The following is a 22,642-nucleotide window of genomic DNA, read 5'->3' as shown; positions in this document are numbered from 1 at the left end:
CATGTGCCAGGTTGGCGAGGACTACGGGGACGCAGCGCCCGAGCGGCCGCCGCCACCGCGGCCTGGGTAAGAGCTGGGCGTCCGCACCCGCCCCTCTACGCCCCGGCGCTCCGGGCGGGCGGCACAGCCCTGTCCCGAGGGCCCGGCGCCGCGCTACGGAAGCCGGGAGGCCGCCGAGCCCGGGACCCAGAAGCCCCGGGGTCCCGGTGGGGGCTGCACCCTGCTCCGCAGCCCCGGGGGTGTGCCTGTCCGGCCGGGGCGAGCACCCCAGGGAGGGGCCGCCTCTGTGCGCCGCCGCTTGTCGTTCTGGCAGGCTGTGCCCTCCGTCGAGGAGGAAGTCGGCCTCCCGGTGGCTTGCTCCGGCCGATGCGCACGGAGCGAGTTGTCCGTCCGGCCTGGCGTCCGTTGAGGGCTTGAGAGGTGGCCGTTCTGTGCTTCGGAGCTGGCTTGAGCCGACTCAGATCCCCCCGCGGCCCGTGTCTTTTCTCATACCGGGGGTTCGGGTGTGCACCAGCTGCGGCGAGAGCGGCGGTGCCCCCTCCCCAGGGTCGCCCGGAGGGAGGTCTGCAGTCCGTGTTCTGTCCTCCCTGCCTCCACAGCCGTGAGCTGAAGTGTGTGAAGTGCAAGGAAGGCCCGCCGGTGGTGGTGATCCGAGCGGGAGACGCCTTCTGCAGGTGAGACCGGGAGGTGCGCAGGAGGCAGGTGCGTCTGGCCCAGCAGCGGGTGTGCCGCGTGTCTGTGGTTTTATCGCCTGCTTTAGGAAGCATTTACTTCTAACATCAATCCCAGTGACTCTGGTGCGTGGGCGGGGTCCTGGTTTTCTGAGCGGGTGCAGAAATTCTCCCATGGTCCCGCTGTGGATCTGGTGGCAGGAGGGTATCTGATCTACTTAGGGGAAAGTGCCAGAGGGAGGGTGAGGTGAGGCATGGGCAGGATGAGCATTTCGGGGCAGCTGGAACCCATCTGGGAGCAGATTTGAGCATTCGGAGATCTTGGGCAGGTGCTCTGGGGACGGTTTGTCGTTGTTGTTGTTTTAAGATTTTGTTTATTTGAGAGAGAGAGAGAGCATGAGAAGGGGGAGGGTCAGAGGGAGAAGCAGACCCCCTGCCGAGCAGGGAGCCCGATGCAGGACTCGATCCCAGAACTCCAGGAGCAGAAGGCACTTGCTTAACCAACTGATTAACCAGCCGACCCACCCAGGTGCCCCATGTTGTTGTTTTTTTTTTTTTAAGATGTTATTTATTTGAGAGAGCGAGAGAGCGCAAAAGCAGAAGGACTGGGAGAGGGAGAAGCAGGCTCCCCACTCAGCAGGGAGCCTGATGCAGGGCTCAGTCTTAGGACCCCAGGATCGTGACCTGATCCAAAGGCAGACACTTCACCGACTGAGCCACCCAGGTGCCCCCCAGCTCACGTTTTATAGTTAGTCTCCATGAGTCTTGGTACTGCCCAGAGTGTTCCCAAAGAGAAACTGAAGGGCCTGAGGTTTCCCCCCAAGCTTTCTCTTCCCAGCCATCTTTCGGGAGCCCAGTAGCCTGGTGTGTGCCGCCAGAGTGAACGTCGTAAGCGGGGCAGCCCGTGGCTTTCATCTCTTAGAGCATCGGCAGTGGTGAGCGTCCCGGAAAAGAGGCTGAGGCTGCGGCAGCTCCTCCTGGGCTCAGAGCTCCCTGTGCCCATGGGCAGCCACAGCTTCTCTTGTGCCCCGTGCAAGCTTCTGTGTTTTGGGGGCCTGCCCACTCCCTGATGGTGAGTGAGTTCTTGGGGCTCCCTTCCTGAGGCTAGTGACCTGGAGCGTGCCATTTTATTAAATACCGCATTGAGCTACTGACCACAAAGGAATATGGGGTGCTTGGTTGACCCCTCGTAGTGCTGCCTCTTCAGTGGGGAGCAGGGGGAATTGCTGTGTCTTTTTTTTCCTTTCAAAGTGATTTAGGGGGGCAGCTGCCAGTGTGGGACAGCTCTCGGGGAGCCGCATTTCTCCCCTGGTTCAGGGCGTGTCCTCGACCCTGACCTCCCTGCTGGGGTTGCCGGGAAGCTTTGAATTGCAGATGTCTGGGCCTCACTCGGGTGCATTCTGTCTGCTGTATTTGGCCTGAGTGATTTTGACCTGTGGCCGAGCCTGAGAATCGGGTGAAAGGGTTCTCAGGAATGCAGATTCTCGGGGCTCATCCTGGAAGTTCTCATTCTGTGGGTCTGGGGAAGAAGCCAGGACTGCCTTTGCATGAACTTCCCAGGCATTTCCGGTTAACGTGGTATCAGCGCGGTCAGCCAGGCTGGCGCTCTGGGGCACGGGGTATCCCCTGCTGCCTGCTCAGTGCTTCCCCCCCTCACCCCGAGAGAGAGTACTTCTCCTTGTGGGAGTTTCAGAAGGGCCTTCCGTGGTGCCTAGGGAAGGGGCAGGCTGGCCTTGCCTTGCACTTTCCTGTGTCTATCCATTCTGCCTGCTGGGCCTTCCTGGGTGTTTGGAGGTGCAGGTGGCACAGGGGCTCTGGGCCCCTCAGACATCAGGTCATGCTAGTAAGGGTTGTTGGGGACCAGGCAGGGGGACTCCCTGTGCAGCATGGGGCTGGTCCTGGGGCAGACACAGCTGGTAAAAATGCCTGAACCCTGGCTTCAGATTTGCCAGTTTCTGGGCAGAGCCTCTGTCAAGATGCTGCTTTTAAAGATGGAAGTTGGTAAGAGAAGGAAGATGGAACCCGCAGCATCTCCGGCCGCATCCCCATTGGGGTGGCACAGCTACAGCTGCCGGTTGTCTGTTGCAGGGGCTGTTTTAGGGCCTTCTACGTCCACAAGTTTAGAGCCGTGCTTGGGAAGAATCGGTTGATCTTTCCGGGTGAGAAGGTAGTGTGTTGGGGTGACTCCTCTGCATGGTCCCCAGCTGGGAAGCCCAACCCCCCAGACGCTGGCTCTCGCCCTCTCCCCCATCCCGGTGTGTGTGTGCGGGTGGTGGTGGTGGGGAGGGTGTGCTCGCTCATGGGGGTGATGCGGCGCTCTCCAGCTACGTTTCTTCTCCCGTAGGTGCTCCTGGCGTGGTCGGGGGGGCCTTCATCCAGCTCCATGGTCTGGCAGGTCCTTGAGGTTCGTCTCCCCAGCGTCTTCCAGGGCCCTGGCTGCTGTCCCACTAAGTTGCAGGCTTGGGGGCCCAGCACTGAGATGGGCTCTTGCCTGCAGCTAGTGAGAGCAGCTCACTCCCCACTGGGATGGCCCGGAGGGTTGTCGGATGTGTGTACGGCAGTGTACAAACCGGAGGCGGAGTCTGGGGCACCCAGCTGCGCCCGAGACCAGCGCTGTTGGCTGACTGCCTAGAATCCTAGTCACTGCGAACGTGTTGGTGGCACGGTGGAGGGCTATTTGAGGTGTCCCCGAGTTCATGGGCCTCCCCCTGGTCCTGGGTCCAGCACAAAACCGTGCAATACCAGCAGGTGCCTTGGGGAGCCCAAGAGGGGTCTGTCCTGGCTGGGATCAGGCAGCTTCCTCGAGAAGTTCAAGGGGGAGACCCAGATGAGCAGTGGGGCTGCCAGGAGATGTGAGGTTAGGTGGGGAAGGGGCTTTATGGGAGGGGCTGCTCGCTGGGGAGCTGTCTCCCGGCAGTCGGTGGCCCGCTCACACTGTCCGTCAGCGGGTCGGACGCTGGGCTTCTCCTGAGGGCCCCGGCTGCTGGGGAGGCCTTGACCCGGGGCCGGGACACGCGCAGACCCTCTGCATTCTGAGCGAGGGGCACAGATTCGAGGGCGGTCTGTCCTGGGGGCTCCGGTGTGTTGCTGCTCTGACCTCACTTCGAGGCCCCCGAAGGCTGGGCTGGTGTGAGTACCCATTCCCTTGGCCAGAGCCGTTTCCTGGGACCGGGGGCGCTGACGGGTCTGTTGTTCTCTTGCACTGTTAGCGGCCAGACGCACTCAGGCAGGCCACTTCTCACTGGCCAGTGGGGAACAGACTGAGAGCAGGTGTCACTGGGGCAGCGAAGACGCCAGGCGGCCACCTCGGCCCTGTCGGGCTGTGGAGCCCACGGGGCCTGCTCAGCGCCTGGTCTGGACGGGCGGTCTCTTCTGGGTGGGGAGCACCCCAGCCCCCACCGAGGGCCTCAGTTTGGACGGAGAGTGGCCTGTGCCGGGAGAGTGTCCTCTGGCTTCTGACCCGGGCTGAGTCCTGTCCCTCCTCTCTCCAGGGCCTGAGTCGAGATTCTGCCAAAAGACTGCGTTTTGTGCCAGGGGTCGTGTATGTGGATGGTACGTGCAGCCGTCGCCTTCCTGGCCACTCAGGATGAGCCCACTGACGTAGCGGACGCTGTGACCTTAATGAGGCCCGGGTGGGGGCGCTTCTGGGAGACAACACGTGGGGCCAGCAACAGAAGGACCGTTGTTCTCGCAGGGCTTTGTGGGAGTCAGGCTGTCTAGCTTCCATGGGTCAGGGGCCCCCGTGCTCGCATGCCTGCACCTTGCTCCCTGAGATGGGCCCCCAGGTGGGTCTGGGGCCCTTGTGGTCCGTCACGCCTCCCCCCACCCCTCCCCTGTGCTGCTGGAGAAGACCCACTTCTCACTCTGACAGTGCTGCACTTCCTGAGAGCAGGCTCGCCCCTGCGGCTCCCACCGGAGAGCTTGGTGGCCTTGCTCATAGAACTTTGGCCTTGTCCCACCTTGGGCACTTCTGCCGTCGTGACTCCTTGCCTGCATTTTTCAGAGGGAGCAGCTTGTGGCCAGAGCCGGGAGGACAGAGCAAAAACCCTGACCGACGTGAGGCAGATCCTACAGACCCTCGGCTTCCCGTGGCACATTGTCACCTTGGAAGAGGTGAGTGGGCCTCTCTCTGAGGCCAGGCCGCCGGGTGCACAAGGGGCCCATGCCTACTTGGTGAGGTCAGCCCCAGGCCTCCTCCTTGGCCTCTGCTCCCGGCATGTAGTAGGGGGCCCTGGGCCTTATGCTCTCTCCCTGCCCTGGCAGGTGTTTGCCCTGCCACCATCTGTGCTGCGCTGCTCTGCCCAGGACCCAGTGGGGACCGTGGGGACCTACAAGGTGGCTGTGGACAGTTTTCTGCAGCAGCAACGTACGCTGGCGGCTGAGGGGGTCAGGGGCAGCCCCAGCTCAGCCCAGGGGGAGGATCAGCTGAGCCAGCCCTGCACCCAGGACCCCCAGGACCCGGTTGGGCCACCGCCAGCGGCCCAGACCGAGGCTTTGTCCCAACTCTTTGACTCTGTGAAGACGTTGACGGCCAAAGAGGAGCTTCTGCAGACCCTGCGGTGAGTCTGCCGCCCCGCCCTGGGGGCTTGGCCCTGCCTCAGCTGGCCCCCTGAGACCCTATGCTCTGCTCTCCAGGACCCACCTGATCCTGCATGTGGCCCGGACCCATGGCTACTCCAAGGTGATGACAGGAGACAGCTGTACGCGCTTGGCTATCAAGCTCATGACCAGCCTGGCACTGGGGAGAGGGGCCTTTCTCGCCTGGGACACGGTACGTGCGTACAGGTCTTCAGGGACCCTCGGGCCTCTGTCACGTGGAAGTCGCGTCGCGAGTCCGTGGCAGGGTCTCCCTCGTAGTGCGGGGGAGGCAAGGCTGTGAGCCCATCTGCTGGGCGCGGTGACAAAGGTGCCCCCACCGCAGGGCTTCTCAGATGAGCGGCACGGCGACGTGGTGGTGGTGCGGCCCATGCGTGAGCACACGCTGAAGGAGGTCGCCTTCTACAACCGCCTGTTTGCTGTTCCCTCTGTCTTCACACCAGCGATCGACACCAAGGTGAGCTGAGGGCCTGCGGCAGGTGACCTGCTCCGGCGTGGGGTCAGAGGGGCCAGCACCCCCTCGGTGGCCAGGGCTGCTGGGAGCACAGTCATGCCCCCGCCAAGGCAGGCAGGCTGGGAGCCTCAGCCGAAGGGGACTGGCAGGGAGGGGCAACCTCCGACGAGGGAGCGCTCTGGCCCACTCCAGCCCCGACTCGGTGCTCCGGGGGCCGATGGTGTGAAGCTGAGGTCCCCACGCCAGGTGGCCTCTGGGCCAGGCCTGGGAGCGCCGCTCCCGGAGCCTCCATCTGATTCTCCCCAGGCCTCCGAAAAGGCCAGCATCCACCGGCTGATGGAGGGCTTCCTGCTCCGGCTACAGGCCCAGTTCCCCTCTACGGTCAGCACTGTGTACAGGTGCGTGTGCGCCCGCGCCCGCACCCATGCTGGGGTGGAGCGGGGGAGTGCTGCGCCCACCCCCCACCGCTTGGGCAGGAAGAAAGCCTGGCCTCAGGATGCCTTTGGGCCCTGTCTCCCACCCCCTCAGGACCAGTGAGAAGCTGGTCAAGGCCCCGAGGGATGGCTGTGCTGCTGGCCCCCGCTGCCTGCTCTGTATGTGCTCGCTGGACGTTGACAGTGCTGGTGCGTATGGAGGGGGAGGGGTACTGGGGAGTGGGAGTTGGGGGTCCCGCCCCCAGAGGACCTTCAGCCTATCTCTGCCTACAGATAGTGCCACAGCTTTCGGGGCTCAGACCCAGGATTTCTCGCAGACGCCGGCCCCCACCCCACAGGCTGAGGCTGGGGCACCCGCAGGGCCCTGCTGTGGTGCAGGGCCGGGCGAGGCCCCGAACTGTTGGCAGGGGACCGGGCCCTGCGGGAGGTGAGTCCCTTCCTGATCCGATGCTGCCCCATGGTTGGCCCCATGCCACTGGCCAGGGCAGGTGTGTCCCCTGGGGCCCCGAGCAGGTACTCAAGCACCGCTCTGCTCCCACAGGGAGGGCTCCCGAGCCCATGTCATTGAGCAGCTGTGCTACGCCTGCCGCGTGAACATGAAGGACGTGGTGAGTCATTCCCAGCCTCTGGTCATGACGGGGAGGCCCCCCAGGGGCTCGGTGCCACACAGCCCCTCGCCCACGTCTGTTCTCTGTTGCAGCCCTGTTTGGACCCCCTGCCCCCTTACATCTTGGCCGAGGCCCAGCTTCGAAGCCAGAGGTACGGCCCAGCCCCACAGGTAGGGGAGCGCCGGAGGGGACCTTTTGGGCGCCAGCCCCGCAGGGCAGGTTCCTAGTATATGGCTTCCCACAGGCCCTCAGCAGAGATCCAGGAGTATCTGGTGGAGAACAGTGACGATGAGGCACCCGCCAGCGGGAGTGGAGCCCGGGGCCCCCCGGAGCAGGAGGGCAAGGAGGCGCGGGCAGCATGTGATTGTATAAATAAAAACTTCTTTAATTAGAAAACCCTACAGTACGCATGGGGAAGGGCAGGCTGGAGCCCCTGGCCCAGGGTGCCGGCGACGGGGGCCCCGCGCCAGGCCGGGCCCCCAGCTTCCTTCCGGCAGCAGCATCAGGGCGTGGTGGCCGGGGACGGGGATCTGCGCCCAGCAGTGGGCTGGGCGGCTCCGTCACACCAGGATGGAGGAGCCCGGCTCCTACTCCTTCTCACGGGTCCACTTGATCATGGTCTCGGGCGAGCGGTACAGGAAGATGAGCTTGGCGTACAGCTCCTCCTCCAGCTCCAGCTCCCGCGTCTCACGCACCAGGAAGATGTCCTGGCACAGCTTCAGGATGCGGTCCACGCACGGCAGCTCCTCGAACATGATGGAGTGTGAGATCTCGCTGAAGAAACCGCGCACGAACTTGCCGATGACCAGCACGATGGACACGTAGAGCCCCATGATCCTGCGAGGCAGGGGCGGGGTGAGGCGGGGTGGGAGCTGGGCCCTGCCCACCCACCCACCCAGCCCCGGAGGGCCGTGCACTCACCCGTAGCCGGCCAGGAAGCCCAGGCTGGGCGGGCTGACTTTGTCGTTGAAGATGACCATGGGCAGCAGGTTGCACTGGGCCCGGCAGTCCTCCAGCTCGATGACCCACCACTCCAGGAAGCCGGCGGCCCCCGCGCCCCCACGCTCCCTCCGCAGCTGGATGCGCACACCCAGGTAGTCGGCTTCCTCGTCTGGGGCAGCGGTGGTGTCGGTCAGGGCCGGGCCCGCACCCCCCCCACCACCACCCGCCCCGGTCACACACACACTCACTGGGCTGGAGCTGCTTCACGGGGTTGGCTTCAGGCCCGTTGGGGGCCCGGATGTACTTGGGGAAGAGGTTGTGGATAACCCTGCACGGAAGAGGCCAGGGGTCAGGCCCGGCTCTCCCTCCTGCTACCTCCTCCCCCGGGCCCCCACTCACACAGACTGGTCCGAGGTGCCCTCCAGCAGGCTGGCCAGCTGCCGCCGCTCGCTGCTGTTGGGGGCCAGGTCGAGGGTGTGCTTCTCGTTGGTGTACTCCACGGTGCCGCCCTTGGCCAGGTCCCTAGGTGCCCGGGCACAGCGTGAGCCCCGGCGGCGGCACTCCCCCACACAGCCCTGCCCCGGCCCGGCCCGCACCTCTGGAAGTTCCAGGTGAAGCGCAGGGTGATGTCGGCCGTGCCGTTGTACAGCTCCCGCTTCATCTGGGCGCGGCTCGGCGGGCTGATGCGCCACAGGGCCCCAGAGCTGCCCTCGATCTGTGCCGTGACGATGTCCTCGGGGCTGTACTGGCTGATGAACTGCATGGCCAGCTGGGCCCCGGACAGCTCCTGAGTCAGGAGCCCCTGGACACCTCGGCCCGGCCCAGCCCGGCCCCCCGCTGCGGCCAGGTGGGGCCCACTCACCGGGTTCGGGTCAAACTGTCTAGACAGCTCCTCGTAGGCCTGCTGCGTGAAGGGCACGATGGAGGGCTGCTGGGCGCTCATGGTGAACAGTGGCTGCGGGGGGAGGGGTGGGGACTGCATGCGACAGGGCAGGGAGCCTCTCCGTGCCCCCGGCCGGCCGCCCACCCACGTGGAAGGCCCTCTCCTGTGCCCCAGCTGGCACGCACGGCTGCCTCACCTCGTAGCCGCCCAGCTTGAGGGTGACAGTGACGTCGACGGGCTGATTGACGACGCCGACCACAGAGCGCACCAGGGACATGAAGAGCAGCGGGAACCAGATGATGGCCACGAGGAAGAGGATGATGAGGCCGCCCATGCCGTACTTGACCACCTTCTTCTTCTTCTGCCCCTTCGGCTGCGGGTACTTCTGCGGGGTGGGGCGTGGCTCAGAGCCTCAGCTCTGCCCACCCTCCCCAGCTGAAGGCAAGCACGGTCCGGACCCCCACCCTGCTGCTCCACAGCCTCACCCAGAGGCCCGTGCAGCCAGACCTCACAGTGTCACACCTTGCCGCAAAGCTACAGCACCGGGGCCGGCGCAGGTCCAAGAGCAAGAGACAGAGGCCCAGAACCAAGAACCCAGAAACAGGCCCGCCGCTCAGTGGCACCCAGATAATTCCACCGGGGGGAGGATCGTCTCCAGCTCCATCTGGGTCTGATGGGAAATTCTCAGATGCAACAAGGAAAGCGTAGGTTATAAGAAAGGAGACGATGGGATGCTAGCAAGGAAGTGAGATGGGGTGGCTCCGTGGGGCTCACATCTCGAGGTCAAGCCCTGCCTCAGGCTCTGCGCTCGGCAGGGAGTCTGCGTGAGCGTCCCGCTGCCCCCACCCCTGCTCCTGGCTCTCTGTCTCTCTCAAACCTGTAAAAAGAAAAATCTTAAAGCTGAGACAACACAGACAACAAAGAAGCTGGAAATCCTGTGACAAGGGTCTACTGTCCAGAGCGCAGAAAGGATTCTTAGAACTCAACAAGAGGACAAACAGCCCAAGGACAAAAGGGGCAAAGCAGATGGCCCACAAGCTCAGGAAACCCAAATCAGCCTCCGACCGACCCCGCCGAGTCAGGGGTGCTGGCAGGGGTGGGGGAGGGGTCGGCGGCCAGGGACAGTCGGGACATCCCCACCAGGTGACACCCAGAGCTGCCCCCTGATGCAGCCAGCCTGCTGCAGGGTGTGCCCCCGAGGGCAACAGAAGCTCCCGTCCAGGGCAGCGCCTGCCGCAGTGAACAGAAAGGAGGAGCCGCCCCGCCGCTCCGGGCTGCTCGGAACAGCTGTATAACCGCAGGGTAGCACCATCACGGGAAGGAAAGCTCCTCAGTGAGAAAACCCCCAATTCTGACACCGGCCACACGGACCAGCCTTGACACTGCAGAACCAAGGAGCGAGATGCGGGCCACACAGCGTGGACACCCAACCGTCCATAACGGACGAGTCTGCGGAATCCGTGGGAATGGGGTCTTAAGCGCGCGCAAGTCCTAGGCCTGCCTACTGACTGTGACCGGCTCTGACCACGCTACGGGTCTGAACCCGCCACCTGCCCCGGGGACCCTGTTCCTATTACCTCCCCTCCGCAGCCGCCCACACCCAACAGCACTCAGCGGACGTTCGGTGCCCCAGCGGCTGGCCCTCATGCCTGAGAGCCAAGCGGTCAGGCCCGCTCTGCCGGCGGCCTCGCCCGGGTGACCATCCCCCCGGCCCCTGGGGAGGGGCCAGCACCACCCCCCGCCTGTGCCCGGGCACCTTCTCCGTCTCACGGCTGCACTTGATGATGAAGATGTTGGCGTAGATGTCCTCCACGCACATCCAGCTGGACAGGGACAGCGTGGTGTCCGTCCACACCCAGTCCATCACGGCCCGCAGCTCCACCAGGAACGGCACAAGGCGGAACCTGTGCGAGGCGGGGCGGCCGTCAGGAAGGCTCGTGTGCAGCAGCCTGGCTCCTGGCCCCCGGGCCCGCCCGCACTCACCCCTGGAAGAGGAAGAGGTTCAGGTGGTTGTACTTCTTGGTGAGGAAGTTGCCCAGGATGCGGGTCGGGTAGCCGCAGCGGATCTGGTAGGCGGAAAGGGCGAAGTAGATGCACTTGACGAAGTACCACAGCTGCGCCACCGCGTTCTGGCTGAACATTCTGGGGGGACAGGAGCGCCGGCTCAGGGCACCCTGCCCGAGGCCAGAGCCCCACGCCCCCGGGCCGACGCCCACCTCTCGGTGACCGCGGGCAGAATGAAGAACATCCACAGGTGGACGGCCAGCACCAGCACGACCTGGAAGGCCAGCTTGCCCAGCACGGTCTTGCGGAGGTAGAGGGCGCGGTCGACGACCATGGTGCCGAACTGGATAAGCAGCATGACCAGGAAGGCCTCGGGCACCTGGTCGTCCGACAGCGAGGACGTGATGTCCGTGGCCGCCGAGTGTTTCTGTGCAGGGACAGCAGAGGTCAGGGGGCGGCCGGGGGCAGGCAGCAGGGTGGCCTCCAGGCTCTACACTCACCCCAAAGGCCCAGAAGCCGAAGATGATGATGATGAAGTCAACCACGTCAGCCAGAAACATGAGCGCGTAGACATCGGTGGCCGCACGGTACTTGGTGTGCAGGATATCGTGGAAGAAGCACCGCAGGGGCTGGTACACGCTCTGGGCCCTGTGGGTGAGGCCGGGCGGGCGGGGGCTCAGTGCTGGTCCCGGGGGTCCCCCCAGCCCCCGCCCGGGAGCAGCCCGCACACGCACACAGCCAGGCACGAGCTCCGCAGTCGCAGCCCTAGTGCTGTCACTCTCTCCCGGGGGCGACTCCACTTCTTCTCGCTCTCAGAGGCCGTCACTCCTTCTGGGGTTGGGGGGGGCCACTGCTGACCAGAGCCCACGCGGGGCTGGGTCCAGCCCGAGACCCCCTCCCGCCCAGGGCTGGCCTCCCCTGTCGCACAGACTGGCAGGTCCCCGGCAGTGGGCCACCCTACCAGCGACGGTGGGGTCTGCAGGCTCCGTGCTCTCCCTCCTTTTCTTCCGGAACCGCAGGCCGATGTGCTTCGCGTCTCGGGGCTTGAGCTCCACGGGAGGCTCTGCGGGCCTGTCCCCGACTTCCGCCTGGTTGGGGTCCCGGGTGAGGGCCCTGGCTACCACCGACTCCCCCTGGGGCCCCATGCCCGCCTCAGTCTGGGATCCCAGGGGTGCCTGCTCCTCCGTTCCCTTCTTCCCACCGCCCCCGTCGTGCTCCTTGCCGAGCTGGTCCTCTTCGTGGTCCCAGAGGCCGTAGCACTGCAGAGAGGGAGGGAAGGACGGAGGTGAGGAGGCTGGTGGAGACGGCCAAGCCCACGCTGGAACCCCCGCGGACGGCCGGAGGGCGGGCCGTGTGCCGGGAGGGGCCCGCCGCCCGCCCGCCGGCCCAGGCACGGGGACTCGCCAGCAGCTGCGCGCGGTGGAAGAACAGGGCCATGAGCTGCAGCAGGTCGAACTTGACGTAGCTCTCCGTCTTCTCCAAGCCCAGGATGCGCGGCGGGAAGTACGGCTTGTTGTCGTAGCGCCGCAGCACGGCATGCGCGTTCCAGGGGAAGAAGCCAAACTGGAACAGGTACTTGGTGACCACGGACACCTGTGGGGCAGGGGCTCAGCGTGGGGGGCCGGGCCCCGCCCCCTCCCACCAGGGCCGCGGCCCACCTCGGTGAAGACGATGGCCACCATCCAGAAGCGCTTGCTGGGCCTCGGGATGGACAGCATGGCCCACAGGAAGACGAGCACGGGCAGCACCAGGGACGTGGCCGAGGCGGTGACCATGTGGTTGAGGATGATGACGAAGTAGCACAGCAGCTCTGAGTGGGCCGCAACGCACTGGTACGCGGCCCGCAGCAGCCGCAGGGCCCGGCCCTGCCCGGCCTCGAACCGCGCGGCCTCCTCCAGCTCCTCAATGCGCAGCTGCCTGCGGGGAGCCGGGCCCAGCCCCCTTTCAGCCCCAGACCCGGCTCCGAGGGCGCAGCGCCCCACCCCGCACGCCCGCCACCCCCTGACCTGTGCAGCAGCTCGCTGGCTGTGCGTGTCCGGGCCACGGCGCCCGCAGGAAGCTCCCGGGAGCCACGCAGGGAAGCCCCGGGCTCGGTGGCCACCTCCTCACTGCTGCTGCTGCGCGTGTGGTACCCCGTGCTCAGCGGGCTGCCTGTGTCGCCCGTCGCCGTGCTCGGCGGCTCCTCAGCCCCCAGCCCGCTGCGGGAGGTAGGGCAGGTCACCGAGGCTGCCCGCCCTCTGCTCTGCCCCTGGGGCCCAAGGGGACTCGTGGTCCCCAGTGCACAAGGGGCCAGCAGGCCACACACCTCCTGGTCTGCATAACCCCAAGCACAACGGCTCTGGCCAGATGGGGTGGGTCCCAGGTGCCCCCCCACCCCCCGTGCCCCGCCAGCCAGCACCGACCTTGATGCCGTACTTGGTGCATCTCGGGCCCCCAAGCAGCCTGGAGGTGTGGCCTCGGCCTCGCTGAGGTACAGTTGGTCCACCAAGCTGCGGCGCACCTGTCTGCCCTGTTGGGGGTGAGGGGGCAGCTCAGAGCAGTGGTTTCGGGGGGCAGAGCCCCAGGGCGTGAGGGGGGCACAGGCTCTCACCGCAAGCAGCTCCCGCGTGTACAGGTACCGCTCGGCGCGCAGCACGTCGCTAATGGCGCGGTGGTGCCGCGTGAAGGTCAGCAGCCAGTCGGTCAGGCCGTCCACCAGCGCCCCCGCCAGCACCCACAGGAACTGCACGGTGTTCAGCATGCGCTGCATCACGTGGCCGCGGCCTGCGGGGCGGGACGCTGCAGAGGCTACCGGCACCAGGCCCCCAGCCCCATAGCGCCCGGCCCCACAGCCCCCAGCCCCAGGGCGCACGTACCAGCTGCTGTGGCCTCTTCTGGGCCGGCCACCGGCTCCGCCCCCTGGCCCGGGCCGTCTCCTGCACACAGGGGCGCTGGTCAGCACCCGCCCGGGCGCGCCCCGTCCCCCGCCACGCACGTGGCCACACGCACCTGTGGGCGGCCGACCCGGCCCGTCCTGCCTCGCCTGCTCCTCCCGCCGGCGCCTCAGCACCGTCTGTGCGTTGGTCACCCACGCCTGATACGCCATCTGCGGACCAGGCCCTCGGCTCAGCGCCCCGCCAGCTGGGACGGCAGACGCCGTTCGGCCCACCTATGAGCTCCCAGGGAGGAGGCGGGCGTCCGGCCGCCACTGGGGCCCTCCAGCCAGCTCCCTGCTCCGGGGCAGGAAGGGCCCCGAGGGGCCGGCGCGCAAAGGCAGCCGGCACAGCCCGCCCGCGCAGACGGCTGTCGCGCCCCGTGAACTGAGGGCCCAGAGACCGGCAAGAAGCCCCTGGCCCAGCCTTCCGGCAGACATGCATAACCCTTCCCTGAGGCCAGGCCACCGGTGGCCACTGAGGCCTGGACGGTCGGAGTGGTGAGCTCAGGAGGCCAGGGACAGAGGGGCACACAGCGGCCCGCGACCTGTGCCTCCCACAGCCTGCTTGCCCATCTGACCGGCGGGCTGTGGGGGTCTGAGTGGTTCTAGGCAGGCCAGCCAGGGAGCGGGTGGCCTCCCCATGCCGCGCTGTGCAGCCCCAGGAGTCCATGCACAGGGGAAGGCAGGGGACCCTCCCACCTCACCTGGAAGGCGCTCTGTGCCGATGGCCTGGGCTCCTCAGGCAGGGTCTCCTCCTCCTCCTCACTGTCCGACTCAAACAGGAAGTAGTCCCCAGAGTGGATGACTGCAGGCAGGGTGGGGCTGAGGACTGTCCCCCCAACCCCAGGGCACTGGGCCCCACACCCCCACCCTCACTGGCCTCTCAGCTTCATTTCAGGGCAGACCCAGTGACAGGCGTGTGAGTGCCCTCGGCATCCCAAGACCCATGGGCAGAGGCCCGCGTGTCCCTCCCCCACAAGGGACAGCCTGTGTGGGCTGGGGTCAGCCGACTGGGGGACAAGCGAGAGCAATGACACAACAGCAGACAGGACAAGAGGAACATGAGGGCGGGGCTGGGGACCAGCTCTTCCGGGTCTGGGCGTCGGAACGAGGGGAGGCGAGCACAGAGCCTGCTGCGGGGCCCCGCTGGACTGCAGGCCCGGCCCTGTCTACCACAAGGCTGGGGTGAGGCCTGAGCGGAAGGCCCAGGGGCACAGCCAGAGGGGGCCACAGAGCAAGAGCAAGTCCCCTCGGCCAGAAGGCATGCAGCAGCTGAGAAAGCAGCGCCCGGGCACGGCAGGCCAGGCTAAGGTGGTACCTGTGGCGTGGTCCAGCCAGGGCCGCCACCACTGACTCCGTGGGGAGGAGCCCCCTGGACTGCCAGGCCCTGTGGAGGGGCGGGGCGGACATGAGCCGGCAGGGAGAGGCGCAGGAGGGCGAGGGCAGCGCCGATGCCCACCGCCTCTGCGAATGGAGAAGCCTCGCGGTGCCATGGGGCCTGGAGGGCGGCCCGCAATGCAGACAGACTGTGGCGGGCTGGCCATGTGGCCTGCAGGGACACAGTGACCACACGGCACGGGACAGACGGGTGGGAAGGCCTACGGGCAGCACGTGGTACAGACGCGCTGAGACACGGGGGGCCCCCCAGCCCGCGTACTCACCTGGCTCCTGGGTGGGGTCTGCGGGGTCCTGGGGCTGGCTGCGGCCCGCCCGGCTCTGCCGGTGCTTCTCTTGCTTGGCGCGGATGCGTTCCATCCTGGGGGGCGGAGGCGGCTCTGAGCACCGAGGGGACGAGGACAGCCTGGGGGGACGAGGACAGACCGGGGGGCCCCCCCCGCCCCTGAGGGCACCTACTGCCTTTTCAGCTGGGCCAGGGACTTCTCCTCGGCCTTGCGGTGGAGGTCGATGCTTTTGAGGTTGGCGGCATTGTACAGCGCAAAGCCCCTGTGGGGAGACGGTGTCACCCCGGGGACACCGAGCTCTGGCTGCATGGCTCCCGCACCCCTGGGTTCGGCCCCAGCTCGACACCCCCCTACCGTGTGCTGGGTTGGGGGGGTCCGCGCGGGGGGAGGGGGGGGGAAGGGGGGGGTCGTCCCGTGGCCGCGCCCCCTCCAGCCAGCACCAGAGCGGGGGGCCAGGGCCAGGCGGCGCCCCGAGTACTGTGCGGTGACAGAGCAGGGGCGCGGCCCAGGGGGACCCGCGGTCCGGGCTGACCTGGAGGCCTGCAGGGCGGTGGCCTGGAGCTCGGCGCGCACGTGCAGGAAGTGGCGGCTGAGGAAGACGCGGCGCTGCAGCAGCAGGAACAGGAAGCACACGCTGTCCCAGAGCACGCCGGCCTCCTCCACGGGCAGCAGGCAGTCCCGGTCCCTGCTCAGCACCTCCTTGGCTGTGGGACAGGCCGGGCTCAGGGCCGGGGGCCCCGGCCGCGGGGCGCGTCCCCGAGCCCGGCCCACAGCACGCGCCCGGCCCACTCACGGTCGTAGTAGCCTTTGACGGTGCACGCGAGGCTGAAGAGCTGGACAACCCAGCAGAAGCTGCTCTGCATCTGCTCCACGAAGACGCACGACAGGAGCTGGGGCGGGAGGGAGGTCAGCCGGGGCGGGGCGGGGCGGGGCTGCGGGGCGGGGCTGCGGCTGCGGGGCGGGGCTGCGGGGTGCGGGGCGGGGCTGCGGGGCGGCCGGGCGGGCACCAGGCTCACCGACAGCATATTCTTGGAGATGATGACGGTGACGTTGTACAGAATGAGGCAGTCCCACAGCACGAGGCGGGTGCGCGCGCGCCCCTGCAGCAGGCCGGTGCCGAAGAGCAGCAGGTAGAAGCAGGCCAGCAGGTAGCCCAGCCCGAAGATGCTGACGCGCGTGGCCCCCGTGACGAACACCACCACCAGCACCAGCCAGAAGAGGTAGCGGAAGACGGCCACCTTCAGCATGTCGAGGTAGGACCTGCCGGACAGGGCGTCACCGCAACACCGGGCCACCCCGCCCTCTGCCCAGCGGCCTGGGACCCGGGGCGCTTGTGGGACGCGCCCCCTGTGCCGCCGTGAGCCCAGGCTCCGCACAGGCACTGCCAGCGGGCGGGGCAGACGCACCTGCAGTAGAGGAAGTTGGGGACGTCGCTGGACTCGCCCAGCGGCAGCTCCAGGCGGTCGGTGTTGACGCCGGCCACAAGCTGCCACTCCTCCGTGCGCTCGGCGCAGAACACTTGCCACTGCTGGGAGGCGCAGAGCAGCAGCAGGAAGTCGCCTGCGGGCACACGGCAGACCGCTGGCTGCACGGGGCACAGCGCACGGCCGGCCGGAAGCCCCCATGTCTGCGGGGGCTCGCGGGGGAGCACGATGTCCACGCGTGAGCACGGACACCGGGGGACAAGCCTGTTGGCGATACCTGTCCCCACGCCACAGAGGCATTGTCGCCCGTGCCCACCCCCCCCCACCCCCACAGCGCAGGTCTGTGTGGCCGAGCGTCCATGGAGGAGGGGAGCCTGTCCCAGGAGACGTCCCCGGAGGACAGGGCACTGTCGTGGGGCACGGCCCCTCCGGAGACCCACAGGGCTGGCTGGCCAGGGAGGCCTAGATGCCGTGCGCCTGGCAGGCGAAGGCGGGGCTCAGCTCGAGGCCTGCCCATGCAGAACCTCCGTGCCCTCCTGTGGGGCCGGCAGGCAGCCCGTGGGCCCGAGGCGCGGGCACTCACTGATGAGGCTGGTGGAGTCGGGGGCTCGGAGGAAGTCGGGCAGGTACAGCCACTTGATGAGCGCCGAGTTGATGGGGACAGCCTGGCTCCAGCGCCACGGGTAGTCTGCGGGTGCAGGGAGCGCGTGAGGACCCCAGCGCAGGCCCGCGGGCCTCACTCCCACCCCCACCGTCGCGCCTCAGTCTCCAAACACCCCCTCTCCTGCTCGCAGCGCACAGCAGACTCGAGCGCCTTCCTCGGGCATCTGCTGGCCCAGGCCCCAGGGAGGGAACCTGCAGGGAGCCAGCCAGGGAGTCCCAGGCAGGCCTGCCGGGTGGTGGAGGGGACACGGAGGGTCCCAGAGGTGGCTTTGGTACACGCCTCCTGGAGTGGCCAAGACAAAACACAGGGTCACCACAACCACTGGCGAGAACGCAGAGAAACCAGGTCCCACATCCACCCCTGGCAGGAACGTCCATGACCGTACTCCACGGACGCATCCCCGAGGAGCAAGAACTACACCCACACGGGAGCCTGGGGCCGGACGCCCCCGACAAGGTCCCCGCAGAGAGCACACACAGGCAACACCTGCACCTGCCAGGGCCCAGAGGACACGGCTCCGTCCATCCAGCACAGACGGTTCGGCGCGGGGAACGGCGTGGGACACCGGCTCCCATGGCCACCCAGATGCACCCTGGCTGCGTTGGCTGAGCGCAACAAGCCAGCACTGAGGCACCCTGGGGCACGATCCTAGCTCCGTGACCTGGGGGATGGACATCTGTGGTTGCCCAGTCTGGGAAGGGCCCACGTGACCCCAAGCTTGGGGTGTCGGGGAGGCCTTAGGGAACCGCCGTGCACTTGTCAGAACCCGGCGAATGAACGTGGCCACGTTATGAGCTCCAGAAAATGCCCTGGATGCTGGGGACACAGGATGGGTCCACCTGGACAACCCGTGTGTGACAGACGCCTAGGAACGGGGAACAGAGGAGCCACCTGGAAACAGTGTTTTGCCTGAAAAAAGCTCCCAAGCATCAAGCACCCTGGGGGGCCCGGATCTCGTTGCTCTGCTTTGGCCTGAGGGACAGGAAGGGGCGTGCCACGGGGCAGAGAGGGCTCCCAGCTGGATGGGAGGGTGCGGGCAGGGCAGGGCCATCTGCAGGCACAGAGAGGGTGTGCTGGGAAGGCGGCGAGCTCGCCACAGCGCCCGGGGCTCCCAGGACTAACGACAAAGCAGCAGCACCCAGTGTCCCCACAGGCAAGAGCAAGTGGACCCATCAGGGACAGAGGACACGTCAGCAGGGATGGAGGACACACCAGAGGAGGCAGAGGACACATCAGAGGGGCTGGAGAACATGCCAGAGGACACGAAGGACCCGTAACCACAGAAAGTCGTCAGCATTAAATCCAGCGAGTGACCGCCCAGGCGGCTCCGCCGACGGAGGCTGCAGTCAGCCCGGGGGTCCAGGAGGAATAGGACCTCGTGCGCAGGGCCTCGGGGAACCCGCAGTCAGCACTGCCCCCAGGGGACAGGGAATGGCCCCCAAGAGGACACACGCCGGCCCGTGGAGCCAGACACTTCTCGGCTGTGGTGGGCCTGCCTGAAGGGTATCATCGCCTGGTCTGACAGACACCCCACAAAGTCCAGTTCCAGCCCCTCGAAGGCTCCAAGGCCCTAACAGGCACACTGCAGGGCTGAGCCAGCACAGAGGAGAGAACACGCCGCCTGGGACAGCCCCCCTGGCGAAGGGCACTTGGGAAGGTTCTACTGTACCAATTCTGTGTGCCCGGTTCTAAGCCAGCACACGGAAGAGGAGCGAAGGACAGACCCAAAGACATGGAGACCCAAATGCGTTTGGCGGACGAGCCTGATGCAAGGTGATGTGCTGCAGGATCAGTTCTACGACATCCTGGACAAAGCCGCAGTGGACACCGTCCCCTCACCCTCTGCCGTGTGGGGCAGGGATGTGGGGTGCGAACTCCCCCGTCTGACCCGCCTGGGCCCACGGGGAGGCCACAATGGGCCGTTCAGAGCCGCGGACGGAGCGCGGCAGCGGTGGAAGGCGCCGGAAGGGGGGAGAAAGCCGCGCACCTTTCCATGGACCAGCCGGCTGACAAGTGCACCGGGACAGCGAGAACGTCCACGGCCCGCTCAGGAGTCGGCGGACGTGGGCACAGCGCATGCGGACAGCACAGGGGGCAGTGGCCCCTGCACTGGGGGACTGGGGACCCGGGAGCACCCAATGGCTGACTGCACTCCTTGGTGCAGGCCATGCCAGGGACACTGTCCTGCCATGTGCTGCGCCGGCCCCAGCGGGAGCAGCCGGCAAACCCACGGGCCAGAAACCACCCAGAGCAGAGGGGACAAGAGCAGAGCACGGCCAGGTGCAGAACACCCCACGGCCCCCCAGAGGACGAGGCCAGGTCCGGGGGCCGAGCAGGGTGGACGGCTGTGCCGGCCCCCACCCAGGCCCCCACCCTCAGGGTGCGGGGCTCACAGACTCTCGCGTGGCCCCTGACGAGGGCACGGCCGCCCCTCGCGTGCCACCTCCACCTTCCCTGATTGCTTGGAACCGTTCCCAATAGAATGCCGGGAGAAAACGGACACCGGACACCAAGGGACGTGAAGGGGGCCAGCCCTCCCCCCCGGGATGCCGTAGCCGCCGCCCGGCACGCCGGCCCCTCTGTGCTGGCCGCCCGCTCACCGAGGCACAGGGCCGGGGGGACGCCCAGACACAGCAGGTACTGGTACAGCAGGAACAGCGCCAGGAAGAGGCAGTAGTTGGGCCAGAGGCGGGCAATGGCGGCCCGGTGCCGGCGGGTGAGCAGAGCCACCAGCCAGCAGCCGTGCAGGATCACCATGAAGTTCATGCGCTGTCCGATCACGGTCACGGCCATCAGGAAGCAGATCTGGGGGTGGCGGGGATGGGGGCGCACAGCGAGCTGCTAGGGTTGTAGGACGTCCGCTCCCCACTTCTGGGCAGACCGGGGGGTGGAGTGGGGGCAGCCGCCCGCAGCCCACACCGTCCTGGTGCAGGTACCACCTCCACCAAGCAGGGCCAGGGCGGGGTGGGGAGGAACCACGGCTCAGGAAGTCCCAAGCCCTATGGAGACGCCTGACGCAGCGTCCAGCCGAGGTCCCAGACCCCCACCCCTTACCCTGCGAGGGCAGGTCTGGCCTCTGGGAGGTCCTTCCCCGGTGCCCCCCCCAACCCCGAGGTGGGCCTGGAGGGCCTGCACGTTGCAGATGTCCAGCAAAGCCCACGCAGAGGGTGCCACGAGCCCCCGGTCCTGCCCAGGGACGGGGTGAGGGTTGACACTGGGCCTCACCTCTAGCCCAAATTTGTAGAAGAAAAAGTTGACGAAGTACTTGAAACAGCCAAGCAGGTCCTGGTCCAGCTGCTGGTGGGTGCCGTCGGCGCAGACCGCCTGGGCAGGCAGCGGGCCCAGCTGGTGCTGCCGGCGGTGGTGCTCCTGGCGCCGGTAGACGACGGCCTCGAACACCAGCAGCAGTAGGACCTGCAGGTGGTTCTGGGGGGGGAGGGGGCGGGGTCACGCTCCACCCGGCCCCCCCACCCCGGCCCCATGACCCCGCGGCCCCTGGCTCACCTGGATGTAGCCTAGGTTGGGGAAGCCCTTCCGCACCCCAAACCAGTTGGCAGGGTCGACGGGCCCCCGGTACAGCAGGGACTGCCTGATCTCCGTCTTCTGCAGGTTGGTGTTGTTGAGGAGGGGCTGGGGGAGGGGAGAGTCAGCACCTGCTCCCCACACCCCGGGAGCTAGACAGTGACCCCAGGATGGCCCACCCTACCGGGCCCCCAGCCAACATCAGCCACAACTCCGGACAGGTCCAGGCCAGACCCTGATGACCCCCACCAGGGACATAGGTGGGCCGTCAGCCTGTGACCGACCTTAATAGGGAAGGGGCCAGCATGTCTGGGGACAAGGCGGCCCAGGCAGGGGCTGGCGGGGGAACAGAGGGAGAAGCCCCCTCCCCACCTCGGTCCCCAGCAGCTTGAGCTCAAGGGCTGTCCCTGGGGAGCCTGGAGGCCCAGGAGGTGGGGGCGCGCTGTGGCCGCACCTCAGAGCAGTTGCTGGAGTACTCGTGGGGGCTGACGACCTTCAGCTGGTAGAGCATCTTGCACACGATGATGACGCAGGTCCACACAGTGCACAGGCAGGAGGCCATGGGCCGGAAGCGCGGGTAGGGCAAGGCGAAGGCCCAGAGCACAACCAGCAGCAGGTTCATCACCGACACCTGGGAGGCGGCGGGCAGGCTGGAGCGGGCGCGGCAGCACCCCCAGGGAGGCCCCCACACCGTGCTCCAAAGGGGGGGTGTCCAGCCCGTCCTTACCTCCTTCAGGGCCACCCACACGGTGTACAGGGCCACCAGCTTGAAGATGTGCAGCTCCAGCAGGCGGCGCAGCAGCACCTGCACGCGGGCGAGGACGTCCGAGAAGCCGGAGGCCAGGTCCAGCAGCCGCTCGGCCACCAGGCCCCACTTGCTGGCTGCAGACCAGGGGGTGAGGCTGTGAGCAAGGGGGGCCCACGGGTCGGGGCAGAGGGACACCAGGCCTGCCCGTGGGACTCACCTTCTGGGCCCTGCACGGCCGGACAGGGGCCCGCCGGGCTCATCGGCCCCTCCTCCCCAGCGTCCTCCTGCAGCAGCAGCGGGGTCCCACTGACCGGGTCCTGCCTAAGGTGGGCCCCAAAGCATCACTTCCTACCCCAGATGCCACGCTGGTCCCCACGGGCCCCTCCAGTTCCGCCTGGGAGCGGAGGGTGGCATGTGCCGGGGGAAGAAAGCCCTGCCCGCACCCCCCTCCATGTTCTGTGCCCCCATCTGCTGGCCGCACGTGCAAACCCACCGGCCTCCTTCCCTTCCCCTGTGCCAAGATGGGGGGCATCCTGCAGGCCCCCGGCCCCGCCGTGCGCCTGGGGCACCGTCCGCACCCAGGGGGCTGCGCACCTGTGGGCCCAGCGCTGGAGGCGGCGGCCGGGCGGGGGCACGCGCTCCAGGTCAGTGAGCCGCATGAAGGGCCGGTGGAAGCAGTGCAGCTGCAGGATGCAGGCGAGCAGGAAGAAGCCGGGGACCAGGATGCTGGAGAAGAGCTCCGACACGCCGAACTGCTCCAGGCCCAGGTCCCCCAGCCTGGCGTGGGGCGCACGGCGGTCAGACGCGCCCGCCGCAGCGCCCACGCGACCGCCCGTCCCCGACCGCCCCGCCCAGCCCCCGCTCACTGCTCGTCGGTGAGGCCCGTCAGGTTGCGCCAGTACGCGGGGAAGTCCTGGAACTGGAAGGTGTAGACGGCGACGAGCACCAGCATGGTGTAGGCCACCACCAGCCACCAGAACAGCTTCAGCAGCTTCCTCCACAGGCTGTAGTAGACCTGGGGGCGCGGCGAGACCGGGGCGCGGCGAGACCGGGGCGCGGTGAGACGGGGGCGCGGCGAGGACGGGGGCGCGGCGAG

General features: G+C 67.3%; 2 protein-coding genes across 2 annotated transcripts in view; one reads left to right on the top strand and one right to left on the bottom strand.

The window, feature by feature from the left end:
• Position 1: 1 nt before the first annotated feature.
• On the top strand, positions 2-7,159 carry CTU2 (cytosolic thiouridylase subunit 2). Its single transcript, XM_032853775.1, has 15 exons — positions 2-66; positions 600-674; positions 2,760-2,838; positions 3,016-3,075; positions 4,163-4,223; positions 4,675-4,784; positions 4,935-5,230; positions 5,307-5,442; positions 5,593-5,724; positions 6,028-6,119; positions 6,250-6,344; positions 6,429-6,582; positions 6,697-6,763; positions 6,856-6,914; positions 7,008-7,159. Exons 1-15 carry the CDS (start codon positions 2-4, stop codon positions 7,153-7,155), a joined length of 1,629 nt encoding a protein of 542 aa, XP_032709666.1. The 3' UTR covers positions 7,156-7,159.
• The window catches only part of PIEZO1 (piezo type mechanosensitive ion channel component 1), a 51,297-nt gene continuing 35,782 nt past the window's right edge, over positions 7,128-22,642 (bottom strand). The window contains exons 15-51 of the mRNA XM_032853770.1: positions 22,413-22,561; positions 22,141-22,323; positions 21,764-21,867; positions 21,526-21,680; positions 21,253-21,429; positions 20,781-20,906; positions 20,502-20,702; positions 19,877-20,081; positions 17,196-17,300; positions 16,595-16,748; positions 16,205-16,448; positions 15,982-16,078; positions 15,721-15,892; positions 15,361-15,450; positions 15,168-15,262; positions 14,825-14,893; positions 14,211-14,311; positions 13,581-13,677; positions 13,448-13,507; positions 13,183-13,355; positions 12,995-13,101; positions 12,599-12,790; positions 12,251-12,509; positions 11,997-12,185; positions 11,554-11,851; positions 11,327-11,423; positions 11,093-11,240; positions 10,805-11,019; positions 10,572-10,730; positions 10,345-10,492; positions 8,785-8,973; positions 8,568-8,660; positions 8,302-8,474; positions 8,105-8,227; positions 7,954-8,033; positions 7,685-7,874; positions 7,128-7,600 (exon numbers count right to left, since the gene is read on the bottom strand). Coding sequence (XP_032709661.1) covers positions 7,351-7,600; positions 7,685-7,874; positions 7,954-8,033; positions 8,105-8,227; positions 8,302-8,474; positions 8,568-8,660; positions 8,785-8,973; positions 10,345-10,492; positions 10,572-10,730; positions 10,805-11,019; positions 11,093-11,240; positions 11,327-11,423; positions 11,554-11,851; positions 11,997-12,185; positions 12,251-12,509; positions 12,599-12,790; positions 12,995-13,101; positions 13,183-13,355; positions 13,448-13,507; positions 13,581-13,677; positions 14,211-14,311; positions 14,825-14,893; positions 15,168-15,262; positions 15,361-15,450; positions 15,721-15,892; positions 15,982-16,078; positions 16,205-16,448; positions 16,595-16,748; positions 17,196-17,300; positions 19,877-20,081; positions 20,502-20,702; positions 20,781-20,906; positions 21,253-21,429; positions 21,526-21,680; positions 21,764-21,867; positions 22,141-22,323; positions 22,413-22,561 — 5,667 coding nt within the window. The 3' untranslated portion in view covers positions 7,128-7,350. The remainder of the gene's footprint in view (positions 7,601-7,684; positions 7,875-7,953; positions 8,034-8,104; positions 8,228-8,301; positions 8,475-8,567; positions 8,661-8,784; positions 8,974-10,344; positions 10,493-10,571; positions 10,731-10,804; positions 11,020-11,092; positions 11,241-11,326; positions 11,424-11,553; positions 11,852-11,996; positions 12,186-12,250; positions 12,510-12,598; positions 12,791-12,994; positions 13,102-13,182; positions 13,356-13,447; positions 13,508-13,580; positions 13,678-14,210; positions 14,312-14,824; positions 14,894-15,167; positions 15,263-15,360; positions 15,451-15,720; positions 15,893-15,981; positions 16,079-16,204; positions 16,449-16,594; positions 16,749-17,195; positions 17,301-19,876; positions 20,082-20,501; positions 20,703-20,780; positions 20,907-21,252; positions 21,430-21,525; positions 21,681-21,763; positions 21,868-22,140; positions 22,324-22,412; positions 22,562-22,642) is intronic.

This window comes from Lontra canadensis, unplaced genomic scaffold, assembly GCF_010015895.1.
Source record: "Lontra canadensis isolate GAN:19392208 unplaced genomic scaffold, GSC_riverotter_1.0 scaffold8, whole genome shotgun sequence".
In the NCBI taxonomy this organism is placed as follows: domain Eukaryota; kingdom Metazoa; phylum Chordata; class Mammalia; order Carnivora; family Mustelidae; genus Lontra; species Lontra canadensis.
Note: the sequence above shows the minus strand (reverse complement) of the source record. Positions and strands in the feature narration are given on the sequence as shown.